The sequence below is a fragment of the Haliotis cracherodii genome, unplaced genomic scaffold, assembly GCF_022045235.1.
Source record: "Haliotis cracherodii isolate W230 unplaced genomic scaffold, xgHalCrac1.p SCAF_6, whole genome shotgun sequence".
NCBI classification, from domain to species: Eukaryota; Metazoa; Mollusca; class Gastropoda; order Lepetellida; family Haliotidae; genus Haliotis; species Haliotis cracherodii.
Window position 1 is genome coordinate 23,762,881 of NW_027266319.1, and position 24,868 is coordinate 23,787,748.

Here is a 24,868-nt window from a genome sequence, read left to right on the forward strand (position 1 = left end):
GACTACATTATGAACATATATAGATAAAAGTCCGTGATGCAAATTAAGACCCGTGAAGATCGGGGTCAGAGGTGGTCAAGCATGCCTCTGTTAACTGGTCAGTATTCTTGTCGTAAGAGGCGACTAACGGACCCCCGGTGGCCAGGCACGCTAACTTACTTGATGCATTTCATCGTGCACAGATTGCATGCATCAATGCTCATGATATCAATCACTGGTCCAGACTTGATTATTTACACTCTGCCGTCATATAAATGGAATATTGTTGAATGTTGCATTAAGGAACAAACAAAGGATTATAAAAAGTAATTGTAAAAAAAACCTTATTAATTTTAATCAATTGATGATTTAATGGAGTTGCTAGGTTCGTCACAATACATGTCTTAAAACCACATTAAAATTATCGGAGAAAATTTAAATAGTGACATACGAATATCAATCCCTTTTAAATTTTACCGTACACTGTGTACGTATTCTCTTGTTTGGTGATAAATCCATAAGAAGGCAAAAATGGGTATCGATGATTGACAGGCAACAGTATGGTAATGAGTTGCTGTTTGGAGATTCACACTTGAAAATTCCACAACAGTTAGTATAGCCTATTTTTAGAAGAGGTTCAAGATAGTGGGGCGTATGTTTATGCATTGTGGAGTTATGTCCCTTTTGTAATTGTATACACCTCTCGGCTGTCACATGCAATACGTTTCAGCGATTATATACATCTGTCATCTTATGGACACTTTTTATCATCGTTATTTAAGGACTCAATTTCAAGAGGTCAGAGTTCATAGTATCCTTTGTGAAAGTAGGTCAAAACATCGTCACAGTCAACAGTTTCTTACAATACATCAGGTGACACAACACTCGTGACATTTGTTCCGGGTACAGAAAGCTTCCTGATGCGCAGTCGCGTTTCCCACGTGGTATGAACCTGTTCAGGAAGTGGAATGTGTATACACTATTAGACAGCGTAATCTGTGCTATCTAATCACATGATCATTAGTATGACTCTTACGAATACGCTTGTGACAGTGTACTTCACCTGAGTAGCGTGTCTGTTTACCACATCGCCGACCAGGTAACGGCGACTTCATTCAACATGGCCTTCCTTCGCCAGCTCCGGCTGCTTTTGTGGAAGAATTCCCTTCTACAACGCAAAAAGATTTGTGTGACTGTTTTTGAGATTCTTCTACCTCTCCTTTTTGCGGGAATATTTTTCAGCATGAGATTTCTAGTTCCTATAGAGCACGAACAGGCAACTATCTACCCACCGTCGGTCGTGGCCCGAGGCTTCGACGATTTTTATGAAGGAACACAGATATTGTACTGGCCTAACAATACACTCATCAATGGCTTGATGACTGACGTGAATGCTACTGTAAACAACAACACACATTATCAAAGTAAGTACAGCCTGAAGTATTACCATGCTATTTCAACTGACTAAATTGGAACTATGTAATAAAAAATGAAAAATGCATGACTTTTGTCCTGATGGTGGATTATTGATTAATGTATAAAACTGCAGACACAGTGGAATGCTATACGCAGGGATTAAATGTTAAGGAGACATTTAAGTATTCGAGTATTAAAAAAGAAACTTAAGCTGAAGGGAAAAAATACACCAGTGAGCATGTGACATTACCGATAGAAGGACGATATACCGTTAAGATTTACCTTCCTTGATTGTAATACTCAAATGTTCTAACACAGGGCAGTGCACTAATCAAGGGATTTGTGTATCGGCTTTGTAAAATCGAGAAGCCATGACCCGTATTTCTTGTCGTCCATGGAATGTCTTTTTCCTGACGAGCAGTATATAGAAAATCTCACCCGAGTGTCTTTTGAGATTTTATTTATCATCCAACATAATTCTTTCAACTTTTTCAATTTGTAGACAGTAATTACCAGTGTCTTCAGTGTAGAAAGCACTGCAAACAGCTTCAGTAGCAGAGCCATTAGGGATGACATTTGATTGTGACGTCATGGTAACCAGTGACGTCACAATGGTCTGCAAAGCATTGTGATGTAATTTCATTGCAGCGATATCCACAGTGTAGATATCGCTTGATCTCATCCAAGCGATATCTCCTGTGGGAGCCAGTTTTGGATGATAAATCTTAAACTCCAGTTTATTTGGTTACATTCCTCAGTTGCTTAGGTACTTTAGAACATGAACGTGTTTTTATTATCAATAATGTTACAAGTAATTAGCAAAATGCCAAAAGGTATAACCAAATTTGTGGTTTAGTCGTAGAGCGTCTGGCCCGTGAGCGGAGGGTTGATGAATCGACCCTCTGGCATCATACCAAAAGACGTTAAAAGATGGTACTTGTTGTTACCCTGTCTGGCGCTCGGCATAAAGGGGCTTAAACAAGGACTGGTAGGCTGTGTCCGAGTGGGATATTCATGTTAAACTGCGGCATGGTATCTCAGTGACAAGCACTATAAATCGGCATTAGTCCGGACTAGTACAAGTAGCCACTCACACAGGTGGTAGCATACCTAGCCCCGGGGGGCACGGGTGGCCCAGTCGTCTGAGGCGCCGCGATTCGCAGAGTTGCGTCCCCTGGGCACATCAGAAACATATGATTGTGGGTTCAAATCCCGGTTCACCCCGATTATGTTTCTAGGTTTGTCAGCACCATACCCGTGCTCGTGTGTTTCGTCGAAGTGGTAAACGTATGATGCCTACATCACTTCGGGCTTTCCTCACACATTGAGCTGACACGCCGCGATATAACTGGAATACTGTTAAAAGCGGCGTTAAACCCAACTCACTCACTCACTCACCAATCTCCGTGGTGTCTTTCGATCCACTGTGTCATACTGAAGGGTGTTTTACGCCACAGGCAGTAGTATTCAAGCTATATCACCGTCAGTGTTTGAATCTGGGCCAGACATGAGCATGAGACTAACTGGGGACCTATTCTCCAGGAATCCCCATGGGCTTCATTCAACCATATACATATGTTACATAAACATTAAGGTGACGGTCTTGTTTCAGATACACATTCGTTCAAAGGGTTTTCCGCCAGAAAAGACATGTTGGAATACTTCAGCATGAATTCTAACAATATTCCCTTTGCTGTTGAGTTTGAGAACGTTGCAAAGACAGACACAGTTTTGCCCAGGGAAGTGCTGCTCGCTATACGCCCCGAATCGTATGATTACGAAAACTGGCACACAAGAGATACCTTCCCTTTCATGGATTCAGGAACACCACGATTCGCCGGCGGTCCTGGTAAGTAGTTCGTCAAAATCTGTATTATTTGGTAAATTTAATTATTGCTGATGCAAAACTACTTATGAATTGGAGCTTTAGTTCTACATTCAATCACCAAGTGAATACTCATGGTTCAGGACATGGATGTGGCACGACCCAGACATTGAACGGCAATACTACTGTCACACACAAAAGGTGACACAATGCCATAGGGCTACAAAACAACAACGCATCAACAAAATATTTTTGCCACGACACAAACAATGAGCAAAAAAAAAGAGCACACGACATGACACGTCAAAGGGGAGGTGAAATGGGGATTTACGACGCGTTCAAGATTATTGAAATAATACAGCATCGTTCATGCTGTGTGTTTAGCTGCTTGTGCTAGTCCGAACGTATGCCGCTTTTATAGTGTTAGTCCGCTGTGATATGAAGTGGCAGTTTATAACATGAATACCCCACTTAAACATTGTATTCTGACTCCGAGACGGCCAGTTTATATTTTATCCTCTGAATTCCCAGCCCCAGGCGCGGGTAACAACAAATACATTTTAACGTCTTTGGCATGACGAGGCAAGGAGATCGAAACAGCGACTTCCCGTTTGTGAACAATCCGGGGAAATAATGTGTAAAAATATTATACCTTTGGTAAAACATATTGTATTACTTTGTAAATGTAATTTTTGATTATGTACATTTAACTATGATATTAATTATTAATTGGAGCTTCAACTACGTGAATCTTCGAGGCACAGGATATGGATGTTGCATAACCCAGACATTTAACGGCAATACTACCGCCTCGCAAAACACGTGACACAAATCCACTACATCATTGTTCCAAACACATCTACGACGATGAACATTACACGTAACACGGCACATAACACTTATAACATCGTGATTCACATCAAAGGTGAGGAGAGGCGGGTTTTATCGAAATGGCGTTCAAGATTAATGCATTTATATAGCGACGTGCATGTTTAACGCCGCAGACCAGACAACCAAGTAATTGAAATCATGAGCATCGATCCACGCAGTTGGGGGAATACGATGACATACATCAACCAAGTCAGCGATCCTGAACCCCCGATCCCCTTAGTCGCCTTTTGCGACAAACATGGGTTCCTGAAGACTTGCCTCCACACAACCTTCGCAATTAAAAGCAACAAAGCCATTTCCATTATCTTAATAATTCAAAAGAGTACAAACTACGACCATAAGCACTATTAATTAGTAATGATCATACGTGTTCGCCAAAGGTTGAGCGTATCCTGCCCCGGTGGCATCCATCACAAACACATGCAAAGGCAAGTCAAATGTTCACTTGAACACACGAACATACACATTGTGGCTACGGATGCGTCAAGTCCTCCATATGTTAACCATGAAACACTTTGAAAGCCCTATCTAGGCCTTGAATGCTGTTCCGTAAACAAGTTTTGACGGTCTTTAAAATCATACCCAGTTGAAAATGCTGTTTTTGAAACATACCACATCCCAGATATTTCCTCCATGTATCAAAATGCATGTTCCTATTTTCAGACTACACGAACTTCATGACTGTCCAGCGTCTTCTATATGAAGCTATCATAAAACAACTCACCCCAAACTCGACTTATGCAATCAAGCAGCTGAATGTTGAGATGATGCAAATGCCATTCCCACCCTATATCAATGACACCATGATTCAGCTGCTGCAGTACATGTTTCCGGTGTTACTGATGCTGAGCTTTATCCTGATGGCCATCCAGACAACGAAGGGAGTTGTTTACGAGAAGGAAAGAAAACTGAAAGTAAGCTTCTATAACATTAATCTGACATATATAGATACATAGATAGATATATAGATAGAGCCTGAGTGAGTTAAACGTCGCATCGGCATTATTTCAGCCATAGATAGATAGATAGATAGATAGATAGATAGATAGATAGATAGATCCTGAGTGAGTTAAACGTCGCATCGGCATTATTTCTGCCATAGATAGATAGATTGATGGATGGTTTCGCATTGAATAAAACTAAAAGAAACCTAAGGAAAAGAATATATGGATGTCAACTGCTTTATTATGAGGAACACAATGTTTCGGAGTATATGCTTACTCCTTAATCAGGTGAAAATAATGATGGAGTAAGCATATACTCCGAAACGTTGTGTTCCTCATAATATAGAAGTTGACATCCATATATTCTCTTCCTTATGTGAATCACGTCTAAATGCCTTTCAAAGACCTAAAAGAAACCTAAGTTCAAGAACGATTTACTTCACGAGGAAAACGTCACGTGAGTCAAAAATATTATAACTGGGTGTGTTGGGGTCCAACGCCCCTTGATCAACAATTATAATCGGGAGAATCAAAGATTCATACCCAGTGGATCCTTTTACTTTTTCAAATGTCAAGACTTGACTTCATCCGTCTATGTCACTGCATGCATCCACGAAACTGATGGACCAACACAATGAAGTAACACAATGATCGTGGATCTTTCACCAGTTTATCCAATTTCGAATATTAAAACTTGACCACATCATCTATGTCTCCACAGGAGTCCATGAAGCTGATGGGTCTGAGTGCTGCAGCACACTGGACGTCTTGGTTTCTGACCATCATTATATATGTGGTAATTGTCATGGCCCTGTACGCTCTGTTGTGTGGCATTAATGTCAGTGGAAATGGAGCCGCTCTGGCCAAATCAGATCCCTCTCTGTTCTTCGTGTTCCTCCTCTGTTACGGCGTCTCCATCATCTCCTACTGCTTCATGATCAGCGTCTTCACTCAAAGAGGTAAATGTGCTTCAGTAGTTATTGGTTGTACGTTACGTTCAAAGTACAGGATCTTAGCGTTGGAATTACGTATGTGTGAAGATCATTGTTTTACACAAATCAATTGTTGTAAATATAAATAGTGAAGGGATATCTTGTTTTGTCCGTTTGTTGTTTCACGCCGCAATCCAGCTATATGATGGCGGTATCAGAATAATCGTGTCTTTACCAGGCAATCCAATGATTGACATCATGAGCATGATCTACGCAATTGGGATTATTACATAAGATGACATGCATCAACCAAGGCAGCGATGACTGCAAACCCGTTACGGCAATCATGGGTTGTTGAGGACCAGTTCTAACCGGGATATTCATGGGCCGGATATCTTGATATAAAGATATAAATGTAACCTGAAAAGGCTCCTTCTAACTTAGAAAACTCTTAACAAATAATTTGACTGGTATGATTGTCACAAGAGGGCGTTTCAATTTGCTGCAAGGCATTGACATGAACGTTTTGAATGAAAGCGGAAATGTAATAAAATACTAAATCTTTTTCTTCCTTATAATTCAGCAAATATTGGAGCGGCAATCAGCGGGATCGTGTTTTTCATATCCTACTGCCCGTACTTCTACCTGCAGATCATATACCAGACAATGTCCAGGCCAGCTAAACTGGCTTCCTGTCTCCTGTTCAATGTGGGAATGGCGTTTGGTGCAAATGTCATATCACTCTACGAAGGAGCTGGTAGTTATATTCCGATCTGGTTGAATATTTAAGAGACACTATCTAATATCTCACACTGTTACACGTACAAAAATATAAATATGTCATCGATGTGAATCTTAATTGAAAAGGTCTTATATCTGTCAGATAGTTTAACATACCATACATATAATATCTGACAGGGGCACATTCTGTGATCTGTCAAATTACTGTCATACCATGTTTTAAACCATTTTGACATATGGATTTCATTTCCTGCAGGTTCTGGCGCGCAGTGGTCTAATTTTCACGAACCTGCCACTATAGATGACAACCTCTCCTTGCTGGACACCATGTTGATGTTGCTAGGCGACACGGCAATCCACCTCCTCATCACCTGGTATATGGACAATGTGTGGCCAGGGGAGTTTGGTGTACCGAAACCACTCTATTTCCCTTTCACTGTAAGTACATGAAGCATTTTAAGCAGCATACATCACTGTAGATATGACCTACTTTATACTACTTTGAATCAATTCAAACAACCTGAGGCATGGTCACGATAAATATAAAACGCCAGATAATCAGTCTCGATTATCTTCCACTGGGCGTAAACGGGTAACTAGCGTCGAATTAACACCGGGTGTTCACGAAAAGGGTCAGATTGTCCTGCCATACCGGTTACACCCGCCACTCGCACATCTGGTTTGTTTGTTGCGTGATGTCGCACACCAGTACTCCTGAAGTACGAGTACCAGTACAAACAACTAGCCCAACCGAAATCAATAGCGCTATGAGCAACTCTACCAAGTTTCATGCAATAGTTGTAATTTCGGGGATTGGACATCTTCCCGAGGCAAGGGAGGTAACTGACTATAAAAGTCCAGTTTCCACCCTTGCCTAACTAGGCTGGTATTATGGAGTTACATTTTGGCTGGACTAACGAGTCTGTGCATAGTCCAATCAAAATCGCGCAACGAAATCGAAATCCGGTTCGTTAACTGTTGTCAACAGATATTTTCCAAACCTTTTCATGTTTTTAATCAAGGTGCTCGCGTGATTTGATGTACTACGCGATTTTTATAACGACATAGATCTTCGAACGATCAGATCGTCTTGACTGGGCGCCGCCATTTTGGTTGAAACAAATGCAAGTGATGGAATCGGATTGGTCCATAGGAGAGGCTTAGAAGGAACATAACCGGTAATAGTCACTGGTGGCGCTACGATCGAGCCCAGGAATTCCAGCCTAGTTCGGCAAGGGTGGAAACTGGACTTTTAAAGTTAGTTAACTCTCTTGCCTCAGAAAGATGGGTATTGGAAGGTTCTGTGGTTTATATGTATATCCACCAGGAGATGTAAATCCACCAGGAAATATGACCATCTTATTACATATGTGAAAGCACTATCACAATATTGAGTGATCATACCTGAACACTGAGTTGAGAGACACCATTTGGTATCTGTAATACAGTAAACTACGGTTATAACGAACTCAAAGAGACTACTAATTTTAGTTCGTAATAACCGTAGTTCGTTATAAGCATATATACAGATTATATTCAACAAATGGCCTGACTAAAAAATAAGTTCGTTATATCGGTCAATTCGTTATAAGAGTGTTCGTTATAAACGTAGTATATTGTATATTCAAATGACAAACATTATTTGTTGAACCAGAGAACATACTGGTGTGGAACAAAGCAGATAAAAGATGATTATTCGACTGTTGGACATTGGGATGAGAAGCACTTTGAGAAGGAACCAAGTGGATTGACCACTGGAATATCTATCAATAACCTAAAAAAGGTATAAAAAGGACAATGAAAGGTCTTACGGATTCATTCGTTCTTGTGATATTAATATTACTATTTTCAAGTCTGAACATGTATTCGGTGTACACCGGAAACACATTCATCATATACCACCTCACCTATCCTATGTGGGCGATGGTGTAGTAGTTAAAGCGTTGCTCGTAACGCCGAAGACCCAGATTCCTTTCCCTACATGGGCACGATGTGTGAAGCCTATTTCTGGTGTTCCCCGTCGCCGTATTGCTGCAATGGTGTTGAAGCGGCATAAAAACATACTCACTCACTCACTCACACACTGACTATTTTTCATGTGTTTTACCATTGCTAAGTAACCACCAACCATCATGTTGATTGATATGCACAGGCTCTGTTACTTTTATGTCTTCAACTGTTTTACATTTACATGATATATTTCCTGGAAGGTTTTCGGCTCCGGGTCTAAGCAAAAGGTAGCTGTGGACGGGATGAGTCTCAACATGTTCGAGGGTCAGATCTCTGTTCTCCTGGGTCACAACGGCGCTGGAAAAACTACAACCATGTCTGTTCTGACAGGTACATTAAAGAAACTTGTTCACTGTGCTATGTAGCAAAAGTGTTCTTAAGTTACACTGTGGTATATGAAATACATACAACACTGTCCTGTTGCTAGCAACTGATTCATCACACACTCAATTGAGGTGGGGTTTTTTGTACATTAAGGTATTTTGTGGTATAACGGGCTGACCCTTTCATATTTAGGATTCTTTTAGGATTCAAGGATATATTGTCATAAAGGCCAAAAGACCAAAAGTACATACATGTTGAAGGCCACATGACTCACAGTGTGGGTATGATCATATGGAACAATGCAGACCATTAGCAGCAGACAGAGTAAGATAAGATTGGTTTGTTCGTTGTTTAACGCCGCACTTAGCAATATAAAAGCTATATGACGGCTGTCTGTAAATAATCTAGACCAGACAATCCAGTGATATCATGAGCATCAATCCACGCCTTTGGAATACGATGACATACATCAACCAAGTCAGCAATCTTGACCCTTTACGACAAGCATAGTCGCCTTTTACAGCAAGCATGGGTTGCTGAAGACCTATTCCACCCCGGATCTCCACCGATATTGAGTATATTAAGCTCACTGGTGATTTCTTATTTGAAATATATGATAAGCATATGTTGCAATGTTCAAATTCATCTCATGTCACGATTTAAAAATATGTTAGAGCGTTCATTGGTTTACAAATATTTACTTATTCAGAGGACAACTGAGGATTCCGCGCCCTTTATTTTTAAGCATATTACATGATGGACTCAATCATCTAAATTATCAGAAAAGTATTTCTTACGTATTTCAGGACACCAAGTATATTATTACCAATTCTAAGTTTTAATAATGCAGTTCTATACTTAGAAATATTATTATAGTTCTCACGTCGAAAACGTGATTTAATTTGTGTATAAAATCATAAAGAGGGGTTCGAGACCATTGAGGAGTGCCAATCTTGAACATTACCATCTCTAACTCGTTGTTAAATAGTTTGTCTTGTTTAAGTTCTTGTAGCTGTGTGCCTGTTATCCGTGTTTGTGATTGTACTTGTATTTTATATTGAGTTCAGTGGGATTTGTTTTGAAAACATATCAGTTGTTTCAGGTAAAAATGGAACATTAATTTTGCTGTCAAGACAATATGTCTTGAAATTTCAGACAATACTTAACATTTCTTGTGACCTCGTTTGAATTTAAAATCTTATAAAATCGTGCTTATGTCGTCTTTGATTTGACGCTGGTATGGATAATTTATATTGCGTGAAATGTACACAACACCTGTCCATATTGTCTGACGGGAAGGTTAAATATAGTATCATTTGGTAATCACTCCAAACCATTACCATTCCGTTTTCGTATTAGGCATCACGTGGTGCATCCTCATTTCTTAACTGGAATAACAAACAAAGTGACACTTTTATAATTTAAAGGTTTTATACCCGCTTCTGGAGGCACCGCCATTGTGAACGGTTACGACATTAACAACGACATCCAGAGTGTCCGGCAGAGTCTTGGTCTCTGTCCTCAACACAACATCCTGTTTGACAGTCTGACCGTTCAGGAACATCTCGAGTTCTTTGCCTGTGTAAGTTTAAACTGTTTTCTGCCGAGGTACGTGTATGACATTTGAGGTATTTTTTTAAAATACAAGGTCCGTTATATTCAGTACTATTTATATGACAATTGAACATGTACCGTATTCATTCTCGTGGAAAGATAACTGATGAATGTTGAAAGTTACCTTTTTTGGTTGGTTGAATATTCCAAACTTGGTGTATTTTTAAGTGCTGTTTAGACATGGTAAAATTATATTGGCAGAATGTCAGCACAGTGCATTTACTTTGATCCTTAGAATGGATATACATTATGATTGAACGAACGAGATTTTGTTGGTAGAAGAGGTATTATTGTGTAAACGAGACATCCAAGTCAACAGTCAACATTTATTGCAAAATCTGTGTTATAGTTGAAAGGTTGTCCAAGTACCGATGTTAAAACCGAAGTTAACACCATCATCAATGAAGTTGGCCTGAGTTTAAAGAAACGCACCCAGTCTCAGCATCTATCTGGAGGGCAGAAGAGGAAGCTTTCAGTAGGCATTGCTCTGATTGGAGGCTCGAAGGTATGTCATTAAAAGCACACGCAAAGCTTCCTGTGTAAACACATTTGTCTTTGTACCAAATTATTTATTGTGTATGATATATGATTATAGATTGTGATCCTAGACGAGCCTACTTCCGGCATGGATCCTGCAGCCAGAAGACAGACATGGGACATCTTCCAGAGGAACAAACAGGGCCGGACCATGCTGCTGACCACTCACTTCATGGACGAGGCTGACGTTCTCGGCGACCGCATCGCCATCATGGCAGAAGGGGTGGTCAAGTGCTGTGGGACATCGTACTTCCTGAAGAAACTCTATGGCATGTGTTGTTCCAAAAAACTTTCCACATTATTCATGACAGCTCATACAAAATGTAACCTGACCTACCTGCAACATGTATCAGTATTGGGAAAAAACACCGTACGTACAGTTGTTATAACGTTATGTCGAGTTACGTTTGTGATAGAACATAGAACTATTTTACTTATGACGTGTTTGTAATATACTACCACGTGTTTTCCGAGAGCTGCAGAAAAACAAACTTTCTAAGGTGTCATTTGAGGACATTTCGTTGTTTCAGGAGCTGGATACCACCTGGTGCTGGTGAAGGAACCCACCTGTCAGGTGGCATCAGTGACGGCAGTTGTCCAGCAACACGTCAGTACAGCAGTCATGGAGAGTGAGATCAATGCTGAACTCTCCTACCTGCTGCCTGATGACCAGTCAGCCAACTTTGTTGCTCTCTTCACGGAGATTGAAAGTCGGGCAAAGGAACTGGGTATTACCAGTTTCGGTACATCTGCCACAACCATGGAAGAGGTGTTTCTAAAGTAAGTGACCAAGTGAATTTTGTTTTAGGCCGCAGTCAGCTTTTGTCCGCCTATTTTGTTATGTTAGTACTTAAATAATTGTGTCGGTCAGACCTGTTGTTGTCAGGACGATCAACGTTCAACCGAGTAGGGTAAAACTCAATAAACTAAATAACACATTGCAAATATCCTACCATCATTATTAACTATGGGCATATTGTTGGGAGGGGGGGGGGGGGGGGATAAAGGATCACCTGTCATATTATTTTTGCTCCTCACTGTAATGGATAAGAATATTTATTTCATACATAACAGCAGAGGTTATGTGTCTTAAAAACTTATATTTTACATACAAAGACATGTATATATACAAGCTTTAATTTAAATTTACCCAGTATGGGCAATATTTCACGGAATTTTCCTCTTTGATAGGGCTGGTGAAGAGGAGCAAGTTGAAGAGCAAGCTTATGACAACGACTCAGTGGGATCCACAGACAACTTGTTATGTAACGGCGGCTACAATCTTCAAGCTACAGGGTTGGCGGGAATTTTAGGTATATAAATATTCACTGTCGCATATCAATATTCCAGCTATATGACGGCGGTCTGTAAATAATCGAGTCCGGAACAGACAATCCGGTGATGAATATCATGAGCATAGATCCACGCAATTGGGATCAATGAAATGCATCACCCAAGTCAGCGAGCCTGACCACCCGATCCCGTTAGTCGCCTCTTACCAATATCAAGGGGAGGACCATTTGATATTCGAGGGAGGTGGGGGGGGGGGGGGGGGGGGGGGGTCAAATGGGGTTGGGGATGATTGGAAGGGGGCTGGGATTTCATATCGAGATTAGATATATTTTCATCTGCAGCTACAAAATCAGTTATTCTTTTTATCTTTGAGCATAAAGGTTTTTTCAACAAATACACCTGGGAACAATGTGGCAGGCATTGTGGAATTTTTGAATCCATGGTTCATACAATTTATGACTTTGCGACTATACGAGACTTTGCAATGAAGGTAAATTTTACTTTAAAAAATATCCCTTCATAGATAATGGATCTAGCTTTAATTCGTGTTTTATTGTTTTTCTAATGAAGAGAATGATTTACAGCTGATTGAAAGAGGATTACGTGGGATGAAAATTCAATTATGAAAACCAAATGCATAGGTAAATGACGCAGTAACTTACATGTTGTGATCAATAATACATATAATGCACATTTCAGAACATTTCCATCACCCTATGAACATTCTATTAAATAGTTGTCTCCCCTGAATACGAAAATAATCACTCGCATGTAATAATTTTTGTTGTTCCAGAATTCAATGAGGGGTTCATCAAAACCAAAGGTGTAATGTTGGAGCTGTCTCGCTTCAGAGGAATGTTTGTAAAGAAGGCTCTTCACACATGGAGGAATAGCACCATCACCATTGTCCAGCTTCTGTTGCCTGTCATATGTACTATTGTTGCTCTGGTTGTCGGCCAGATAAACTTTGGAAGAGAGGTTGACGTTCCACTGACTCTGGACTTGAAACCATTCAAAGGAACATTTGTCCCATATCTTGATGGTCCAACGACAGGAGACCTGGGATCGCTGCCACAGGAGTATGCCAAGGCATACAGTGATCAATTCAGGGGAACTGTGAACAAAGTCGAGAAAGTTGATCTGTCAAAGTATCACAATGTAACAAATTATTTCTTAGCAAGAACAAGAGACCTTGGTATCGGTAGATACAACAAGAAAATGATCATCGGAGCACAGTTTAAATCTAGCAAAGACGTAATTGGGTTTTTTAATGGCCAGCCTTACCATGGCCAACCTATAGCTTTGTCTTTCATGATGAATGCAATACTCAAACATTTTACATCTCAGGATCATTCCATTACCACAATCAACAACCCACTGCCTTTTGATGCAAAGAGGTCATCAGATGACATAGAGGGACTTGCAACTACACTTGGCTTTTCTATTGCTTTTTGTCTCCTGTTTGGCATGGCGTTCCTTACTTCATCCTTCGTGTACTTCCTCATCAAGGAGAGACTGGTGGGCGCCAAACATCTTCAGATTGTTAGTGGAGTTGGACCATTTGTCTTCTGGTTGTCCAACTTTGTCTGGGACTACATCAACTACCTGATTCCATCCCTGTTGCTGCTGGTTGTGTTTGCAGGATTCCAGTCGCCAGCTTATACAGAAGATGGGAGATTAGGCATCGTGTTCCTCGTCCTGCTTGTGTATGGTTTGGCAGTTCTGCCCTTCATGTATGCTCTTCAGAATATGTTCAAGTCCCCTCCAACCGGGATGGTTGTCATCATCATCTTGAATATCATCACAGGTAAACATGTTTTTACATGCTACATAAACCGTAAAGAAATGTTGCCCTTACAAACTGTGTAGTTCATTAGCACTAGGCTTTAAGTATGATCATATGTTGCTTCAAAGAAACCAAACGTCTCGACTGTATCAAACGGTCCTTTTTTAGATCTGTGGCTTTTATGATTATTGATGTTTCTTTCATTTATGTTTTTCAACAGGCTTGGCAACACTTTTGACAGTATTCATGTTGACCATAGTGGAAAAGAAAGCAGAAGCTGATACTGCAGACTGGGTGTTTCTACTGATATTTCCCCACTACAACTTTGGCAAGTCCTACATGGACATGTACAGCAACTATTTGTACCTGGATAGTTGCACCAAGCAAAACTACACTTTCCTTTGTGTGACGTCGCCAAGTAATCCATGTTGCATACACAACGGTGGGTTAATATAGTCATTCCATATTTGATATGCAAGATTTAGAAAGTGAGTTACAATTTACTGCTGCTTTGGCATTTCTTCTCCTTTAAAAGATGAGGATAATTTGATGAGTGAGGTGCTTGCTAGGCAGCAATAATGATAAAAGTGTGATGAAGAAAGGGCTTAATACAGAATATCGGAAAGAGCCAATAATGTTTTACCTATTCACAAGCTATAATTTCTATCAGGCCCTAGAGATAGAGGCCTACATTTTGTAACTAACACTGGGGGAAAACAAGCATAGGTTTAAAATGTCAGAGTGTACTGTCTGCGCAATATGGAACATACAGAATAGTTGTTGTTTTTGCAGGAACGTGTGGTGACAATTGCTATGAATTTACTGAAAATTTCCTGGCTTGGGACTCTCCGGGAGTCGGACGCTATGTTGTCTTCATGCTGTTCCAGGCTGTGGTGTATATGTCTGTGACACTGTTCATTGAGTATCAGATACCACAGAGAATCTGGTATGCCTTCAGACCACAGGAAACGGAAGAACCACAGCCCAGTGCATCGCTCTTCAGTCCAATGCAACACGTTCCAGAGGATGGAGATGTTCTCAGTGAAAGGCAACGCATTGATGAATTACCCATTGGAATCGGGAACTCAGATGCACTAGTCCTGAAGGACGTTTACAAACGATACGGGAACTTCGTTGCTGTTGATCATTTGAGTGTGGGCATACCAGAGAAGGAGTGTTTTGGCCTCCTTGGACAAAACGGTGCAGGAAAGACAACAACTTTTAAAATGATAACTGGCGATGTAATGCTGACACGTGGAAATGTTTTCTTGCAGTCTTATGACATCAAGAATCATACACAAAAGGTAACAATGTTCTCAGCGTTTTGCATGCCATTGTGACGTTAATGACACCACTTATAAATCTGCCACTGACGTTGTACTATTTACACGCACTAAACTCGTTATTGATGTTTACAAACAGACAAGGGATGGAGGAATGATTTAAGATAATAACTAGAATCTCCCCCTCATGTCTACCAAGCTCAGATATATCAAGACTCGTTGATACATTGTAACATATGACAACTCAATGTCGATATGTTTGATCTCGTTTGACACGAGGATGAGATTCTATGTTCATACTGCAGTATATACCATTAGCGAATTGTGCTTTATTACGCTGTCAGCATCAGACCAGCTATATCACCGATGCCTGTAATCAAAATTGCTAATCCACTCATTAAAATGTTTTCTTGCGGCGGCATTTTGAAAGTATTCAAGAATAGAACTCAAAAGTTTGCACACTTCATAAGATAAATTTTTAGTATACATGATGGTATACTTCTGACTAAATTATATGTTCACTTTTTACATTCAGGCAAAGTCTCTGCTACATATGTTTCTCTTATTGATGACAGGTGCAGGAGAACATGGGCTACTGTCCCCAGTTTGATGCTCTGATTGACCAGATGACAGGACGAGAGACTCTCACCATGTACGCCAGACTCAAGGGAGTGCCGGAGAGCTGCATCAAAGGCGTCTGTGACAACCTGCTGGATATCATGATGCTCAGGCAGTATTCAGACAAACCAACATCGGAGTACAGGTTGAGCATTCAAACACATAATGTATATATCCAATCATCATTTGAGTCTTGTGAACAAACACTTCTGAACACTTTGTAATAATTTATACTCAAGCCAAACATGTTGAAATTCTTTGATTTCTAAACTTGCTACCTTATGATATAACAAACGTTGTTTGATACAGTGGAGGCAACAAGCGTAAGCTGAGCACCGCCATCGCTCTGGTTGGAGACCCGGCCTTCATCATGCTGGATGAGCCGTCCACAGGGATGGACCCCAAGGCCAGGCGGCAGCTCTGGAACGTCCTGTCAAAGGTCCGGGAACGTGGTAGGACCCTCGTGCTCACGTCTCACAGGTTAGTGAAAAGGGTTTTAATTGATGTAAAGTTGCTGTAGACCTTTATGGTTACCCTGCAATTAACATGGATTCTTGACCTTTCAGCATGGAAGAATGTGACGCTCTGTGTACAAGAATTGCCATCATGGTGAATGGAAGATTTGTGTGTCTTGGAACACCACAACATTTGAAGACCAAATTCGGCCAGGGCTACACGCTGATAGCTAGGATGAAAACAGTTGAAACAGGAGTTTTAGAAGAAAGGGCTCCCGCTTTAACTGAACCGCTGGTGAGCTTCATCACAGCAACCTTTCCTGAAACCAAGGTGTTTGACGACCACCAGGGCTATGTTCACTTCCAAGTTCCTTACAGCGCCGTCAGTCTCGCCCAGGTCTTCACACTGATGGAACAATCCAAGGCGCAGTTCTCTGTCGAGGACTATTCAGTTCACCAAACTACCCTTGAACAAGTGTTCCTCTCATTTACACGTTCACAAGTTCCACCAAAGGAGGATAAAACAAGCCGTTGCAAAAGACTATGCTGCTGCTGTTAAAATATAATTATAGAGTATGGGGAATAACATCACAGTTGAGAAGTATTATCTGTTATATTATTACAACACATCCGGTGTAGAGACTTGGTCATGTGATGCCTAAGTACTCTAGATCATAGCTAAAATGTTTTCTCGTCCAGACATTGATTGACATATCAACATTCTATGGATGCCGCCTATAAATTCCAATGTAGTTAAACGAAGGAATTAAATGTCAAGGTTTAAGTTCTTTTTTCACATTTGCATCAAAATGTATTCCCTCATACATACATTACAGACATTCTGTCAGCATATGAATATGCCTCTTTGTATGTCGACATGACATGACATGTATGAGACAAAAGGGATGGTTACTTCTTTTAAGTTACTATAGTTATGAACTATTTAGATTCAATCTGTAATTATCACATATTCTAATTAAAGTTTCCAATGACAATCAAACATAAGTTAAGTATCTAGAAGAAAGAAATGAAAAATATCAGATAATGCCATAAGAAAACAAACATTTGAAAGTAAACAGGGAAGTTTTATATTAAATGACTGTATCCCTCTCACAGCATCACAATATCACATTATTAATAAATGTTCTTGAATAAAAACCAATTTAGAAATTATATATAGAAATTACAAGAAATGTAATCATGCAAAACTGTACAAGTCAACCACATTGTTGCCTCCACTTCAGCTCCTGTTCTACACTGTAAATGTTCTTACTTAATGTTGAACCGCCTCCGTGGTCTAGAGGTAGAGCGTCCGCCCGGAGAGCGGAAGGTCCGGGGTTCGATCCCCGGCCGCGTCATACCAAAAGACGTTAAAAGATGGTACTTGTTGTTACCCTGTCTGGCGCTCGGCATTAAGGGGCTAAAACAAGGACTGGTCGGCTCGGAGTCAGTATACTGTGTCTGAGTGAGGTATGCATGTTAAACTGCGGCATGGTATCTCAGTATGCTTGCACTATAAATCGGCATCAGTCCGGACTAGTACAAGCAGCCACACAAACGCGTACATGCACGTCGCTATATAAGTGCAATAATCTTGGACGCGACGTTAAACCCAATTTCACCTCACTTAATGTTGAGAAATAACTGTGTATGTCATGCTGGTGAGTCCAAAATGGGCAATATTCTTAAATATGTTACAATAATATAGTTTGATACAAATAATGCTTTTTCAAAAACAACTTTTCTCAAAGTATTTATGAATCGATCTATAATAAAAGTGTTGTTCGACTCTCGTTTTCGTTGATCACCTGTTCTCAAGGTTTGGGTACCCGTGAAGATCCTGGGTAAAATAGGTTTTCAGCAACCCATGCTTGCCGTAAAAGGCGACTTTGCTTGTCGTTAGAAGCGACTAACGGGATCGGGTGGTCAGGCTCGCTTACTTGGTTGATGCATGTCATCGTATCCCAATTGCGTGGATCGATGATCATAATGTCAATCACTGGATTGTCTGATCCAGATTCGATTATTTACAGACCGCCGTCATATAGCTGGAACATTGCTGAGTGTGGCGCTAAACAACAAACAATCAACCCTATCCTCAAGGTTTGGGACAAAGTTTCGGGGGACGAGAAATATCTTTAAAAAATATATAATGCGGCTACCAGCACACAGTCCATCGATCTCACTTGGCAGATCTGTCGATGCCGGTGTCCCGGCATAAACTCTCCCCCGTAGAAATTCTCCCCCCTGAGATTTTATACCGGTACAGATTCTCCCCCGGAAATAAAATCTACCCCGGGCGGATATATTTCGCGCCCCCCTCAGTGTAAAGTCTCCCCCCTGATTATTCTGTTTGTTGCAATGTCTTTAAGTACTATGTTCTTTAAATAATTATCTTTAATGTAAGGAGGGTTACTTTAAAAAATAGATTATGAAATATGGTCATAATGAATTGATATTTCAGCATATTTTATTTGGTAACTGTACCTTCCATCCTAAAATAATTATAAGACATAATCATACCAAACAAATTTGAATGAAATGACTTAATGTAACAAATACATGTACGGTTACTGTTTTAACTGAATTCAGAAATCTTTTTAATCCTCGCAAACATTCGGTTTTAACACTAACTACGTAAAAACTGTCAACATATCCACACGCGCCTCCAACTCAGGCTGTCCGTTTTACTCTGATTTAAGATCTAAAATATATATATATATATATATAATCCCTTCACCTCGATGCAGCATAAATCGTCCCTGAACCAAACAGTTCTCCATCGGCAGTTAAACCCTGAACGTGCACGAGCACATGTTCTCATGTGGTGTTACTTTTCATGTATTGTTACTGTAAGGTGATTTCAATTCAATGCTTTATTTCGTACAAATGTAGGCTATCGGACCATGGTAAATGATCTAATACATTATACTTATCAGTCTTGTTATAACGCTGCGCCGAACTTGCGTAATACAATAATATAAGTTCACTACCATTCATTGCATGGTAGATAAAAGTAGGTAAATTCCTCAAAACAGTTTCAGTTGAGGTAGACATGAGTATATTATTTTTTCAAGTGATGGATGGACATAATATTTCTGGAGTAAGTATTTTACCAGAGATAATACACATCGCAGATCAGCAGAAATTGGTACTGTTCCCGACATAGCCCAGATTGAAAACCTTGCATTATCTTTGTTCTCTCGGTACAGGTATACACCCATCTGTCTCAATAGATAGCTGATGTGAGCAACAATGGAAATGTGCAATAGCATATCTGAATTTACTTGTTGTTATTGATATAAGGCTAAATAAAAATTGATTTTTGAACAATGAATAATAAAAAGATCTGAGAACTACCCCACATCTCAGTATGCCAGATCTGTTGGTGGGTGACATTTAATCTACAAATAAATTCTGCTCTGAACGATTCGTGACTGTTAACTTTATGGTTTTCCCAAATAAATATATATTTTATTTATTAAGAAGGGACTTTATCTTTGATGTCAAGTTGATTTTTTCTATTGTTAAATGACTGATATAACATTTCATTGGGTAAACATTGTTTTGGATATCGTGAACCTGGCGTTTATAACAATTCACAATAATATTTAATACAACTTTTAAACGCCACTATATAAAGTGGATATCTACCCCATTCTCATCACATATCAAGCTGTAGGGCATGTGGGTGTAACTGGACACCAGGTCCCTAGTTCTGTTCTATATCTCTTGCTAGATATCAATAAATTCTCCAAAAAGAAACGGGCTTAAAATGCACCTTTGTCGGACTCCGAGATTACTTAATATTTTAGTACTCGGATGGGATGAAATAGCCTTGATCATCCCATCCGCCGACTCGTTAAGCAATAATCACTACACCTATGTACATATCCTGTTTAATTAGCTTCGTGTCCCATTGGCTTCCACCTATGAGTTCTCTGTCCATCATGTTGTTTCAGTTTTATCCTTCTGTTGTCATCACTTACTGGTGTTATCCAACTCAGGGATGCAATTGTTGTACCTGTTAATCCTTAACTGTGAATTCTCAACTACTACATATACATATACTTCATATACCTAGGTTGCCAGTTATATCTGTACAATTTTCCTCATTCAGTCTTGCTTGACAAAGGTATAAGGATATATACCGAAACGTCGCCTTTACAGTATTAAAGAAGTTGTTATCCATAAATTGTGTCTACTTTGTCATCCGTCAACTTCTAAGTAATGCCTACCAAACAAAACGTCAAATCATCTTTCGTGAAACACCATTATTTTTAAGCACAATCCAATAGAGCCGACCGCTTTTGAGAAATCAACAAATAAAGTATACTTTTCTTTGAAAGGTATCTCTGGATGATAGCCTATAAAGTAAACATAATGTCAACGCAAGAGTATCCACAACGCCTCCCGCCTGACACTCTGACATTTTGACTCCAAGACTGTAATCTAATAATATGAGTATTTAGCTTACTAAAAACACTCAATATTGTTATACCTCTGCAATTTCAACTGGCAACCTGGTTTCCCCCTTTTTATGGAAAATGTAACCAACTGTCCAAGAATTTGGAAACATAGTTGATTCAAACATACTGTTAATCAGGAATGTGAAAAAAGAACAATAATGTCACACGAATGCTTAAACATTTCTGCAATTAGCTTATCATCACCCGCTGATTTTTCTAGTTTTAAGACGTCATAACCACTTGTTCAATAGGAAAGTCTAAGATGGATTGTGTTACATCATCCCGACTTATATTATCAATCAATTTCATTAAAATCATATCTTAGTTCGCACTAGCGCAAAACAAAGACCTGAGGACATCCCTTTAGGGGTCACGTCAGAACAACCTTTCATCCGACTAATCAGAGCGTCGCTTACCAGATCATGAAAATGTCACTCGGAATGTGATTTCTAATCTAATCGGAATGTAGTTTCTAAACCTCGAAAACTTTAACACGGGGTATTCCGAACGAAAGTTACGGGCTTAACGACTACAATCGAATCAAGACCATCTATTAGCTATTCCAGAATGTTCTTTTGTTCAGGTTTCAAATTTTTAATCGAGAATTATATGTTTGGAAGCGTAGTCGCCTGATTTTAATGAGATTGTATTATCAATACGATGTTCTTCGTCGGATTCAGAATCAAGTAAAATCAAAGTACTCATAACACTGCTTCATACAAATACTAAGTTTATGTTTGACAGTACCTATTGATAAGCGTTTCAATGAACCAAAAATCTTTACTATCTACAAGTTATTCAATATCTTACATTGAATAATATCCTGATAAATCTTCCTCTTCTCACGAAGTATTTGTCTGTTTAACAGAATATAACCAGCTAATGATTGTTTATTTTGATGTAATCTAAATGCCTTCAATGATATTAATTTCTCGCAACGGTAATAGTAACATTCCTTATCAAACCTAGGTTGCTTAAAGGAACACTAAATCTACTGTCAGTTTCTTTTAATACAGTCTGCAGTAGAATGCTTTATATAGGTAAATAACTGCATCATACAGGGAATTCAAATATATTACTTCAGAACACTTATCAAGTATGGATACAGAGGTGAGGTGAGGTGAAATGGGGTTTAACGTCGCGTCCAAGATTATTGCACTTATATAGTGACGTGCATGTACGCGTTTGTAAGGCTGCTTGTACTAGTCCGGACTGATGCCGATTTATAGTGCTAGCTCACTGAGATACCATGCCGCAGTTTAACATGAATACCCCCCTCGGACACAGTATACTGACTCCGAGCCGACCAGTCCTTGTTTTAGCCCTTTAATGCCGAGCGCCAGACAGGGTAACAACAAGTACCATCTTTTCACGTCTTTTGGTATGACGCGGCCGGGGATCGAACCCCGGACCTTCCGCTCTCCGGGCGGACGCTCTACCACTAGACCACGGAGGCGGTCTGGATACAGAGTCTACTAAGAGTAAAAAGTCTTCCAATGTCCTTGTCCTCGCTCCACACAACACGGTAACTGTCACCTGGTTCCCGTGCATCACGTCAGTACCTCAGCGTCCATTAAATATGAATACATTCAAAGTATTGCAAGTATTTAGTAATGGTTCCAATACTTGTTCACCACTTTATCACAGGAGGACCGTTTAACATTCATACTGTCACATAATGCTGAAAGATCTTGTATTTTAAGTCGATGGGCATCATCATCATCATCATCATCATCATCATCATCATCAACCACACCAGCAATGATCCTGTTCGCCCGTTGAAATCTCCACTAAGTAGGATATGAAGACCCCCAAACTTTTGTATTATATCTAGCAGTGTTTCAAGCAATGTATACCCTGAAAAGAAAACGTAATAGTGATTTTAGATTTATATTTTATAGATCATATGAATAATCAAGAGATGGTAATCGATTGTTCAAAACTGGCACACATCACTGTCATTGACCCAGGTTCCATATGGCACACATGGAACAGTTGATTTTCAGGTTCTCTATGTCTTGATACTATGTCTTGGCACTATTGACGCCGTTGGGGTTGGTGGTGGTGTCTCTGTGTCACGGGCAGGCGGAAGGTGGATTCTGTACCTGGGCATGGGTAGGCGTTTTTCGTTGCGGATTCTTTTCTTTCACCAACTGTCCACTTTTACAATATCCTCTTCTATTGCTGAGTCGAAGGTTCTGTTGCACCTATCTCTGTGTTTAGTAAGGTCATAAGCAAGTTATTTTCAATAACATCTATTCGTTCAACAATTATAGCGTGAAGGCGAGGCGTAGTATTTGCTGAAAATATATATGTCATTCATTCAATATGTATCTCATTCATACACCTGTTTAATTTCATGATATCCGCTTCGATGTTCTCATTCCTCTGGAGGGGCGGTCGGCTACAATGTATGAAGCCCATTTCTGGTGTGTCCTGCCGTGATATTGATGAAAATTGCTAACAGCGGCGTAAAATCACACTCACTCACTCATTTCTCTGGACAGATCATCTTTCATCGTTCGAAGTTCGATTAAAATATCATCTTTCCCTGAAATGACATGTTGGATTTGGGATTGGCTTGTAGTTCTCGGTCCCGGGCTAAGCTCTATGTCCCTCGATAACAAGAACTGACAATGTGTGTGGGGCACAACTGCTCCCAGACTCAACTACAGCACAGGTTGTACAACAATCCGAAATATTCCGAAATTACAATTCCATGGTTGGACTGATTTTTTTATTCGTGCAAAGTTTGGTCAGGAAATATTGAACGGGTCTTTATGTTATGCTCCGGAAACGCGACGGACAGAAAGATGCGCAAACATCACCCATTCCCATGTACCAAATTTGTGGCGGGTGATAAGGATGCGTGTAATTGGGTAGTGGCGGTATTCAGAAGAAAATGTTCACAGCGTTAGTCACTATCAATGTTTATCAATACACACAAAAATAACCCATCAACGATTCATATGTAGCACATAAGAAAATATTACAAAAACACATATCTGAGATTACCCCGTTCAAAGTTTCCAGTCATCCAAGGCGCCGCAATTCGCTTAAGCGCCAGAAGTCTATCCTCCACATGAAGTCTTAGGTGATGCAATTCGCTCTGTAGAGTTGCGTCTCTTAGGCAAACATGAAATCTATGATCGTGGGTTCGAATCCCAGTTTGCAGCAATGTTGTTTCTTGGTTTTACAGCGCCATACCCATCTTCATTGGTTTCACAAAAGTGGTAAACGTCCGAGACCTGCATCACTAGGGGCTTTCCCCCGACATAAAGCTGACACGCCGTGATATAACTGGAATACTGTTCAAAGCAGCGATAAGCCTAACTCACTCACTCATGTTCCAATACTATCCAACAACTACAAATGCCGTGACCGCATTCCCGGCCAGGTCGTTATCAGCAGAGGAGAGATTAGCGTGTCTACAGTTCGGCAACACGCTATGAGCCGCTATCACACTGCAAATAGATTGCGAAGGCGTTGTGACATGTGATTAATATGCATTTCGCAAGAGGTACATCGGTCGATCATATACACCAGTGAGCAATACACTGACCTCGACAAACAACAGAAATGACCATCCTCGTGGTGTATTGGATGCATATATCCAACATACATATCCACTGAACCGTCTTCATAGCCACGTTGCTAGGCGACCTTGCAATCTCGCCATCTCACATAAAACACGGGATCAAGGTGTGACATGTTTACATTAACGTAAGGTGGACAGAGGGACGGCTTATCG

At 40.1% G+C, this 24,868-nt stretch overlaps 1 protein-coding gene across 1 annotated transcript; it reads left to right on the forward strand.

The window, feature by feature from the left end:
- Nucleotides 1-915: 915 nt before the first annotated feature.
- On the forward strand, nt 916-18,379 carry LOC139444836 (phospholipid-transporting ATPase ABCA3-like). Its single transcript, XM_071225815.1, has 19 exons — nt 916-1,403; nt 3,008-3,244; nt 4,775-5,025; nt 5,777-6,014; nt 6,571-6,744; nt 6,985-7,166; nt 8,383-8,511; nt 8,939-9,068; nt 10,490-10,644; nt 11,026-11,181; nt 11,272-11,482; nt 11,744-11,993; nt 12,405-12,526; nt 13,300-14,313; nt 14,513-14,734; nt 15,085-15,596; nt 16,151-16,338; nt 16,503-16,673; nt 16,760-18,379. The coding sequence occupies exons 1-19, from the start codon at nt 1,100-1,102 to the stop codon at nt 17,205-17,207; spliced, it is 5,094 nt and encodes a 1,697-aa protein (XP_071081916.1). The 5' UTR covers nt 916-1,099; the 3' UTR covers nt 17,208-18,379.
- Nucleotides 18,380-24,868: the final 6,489 nt, after the last annotated feature.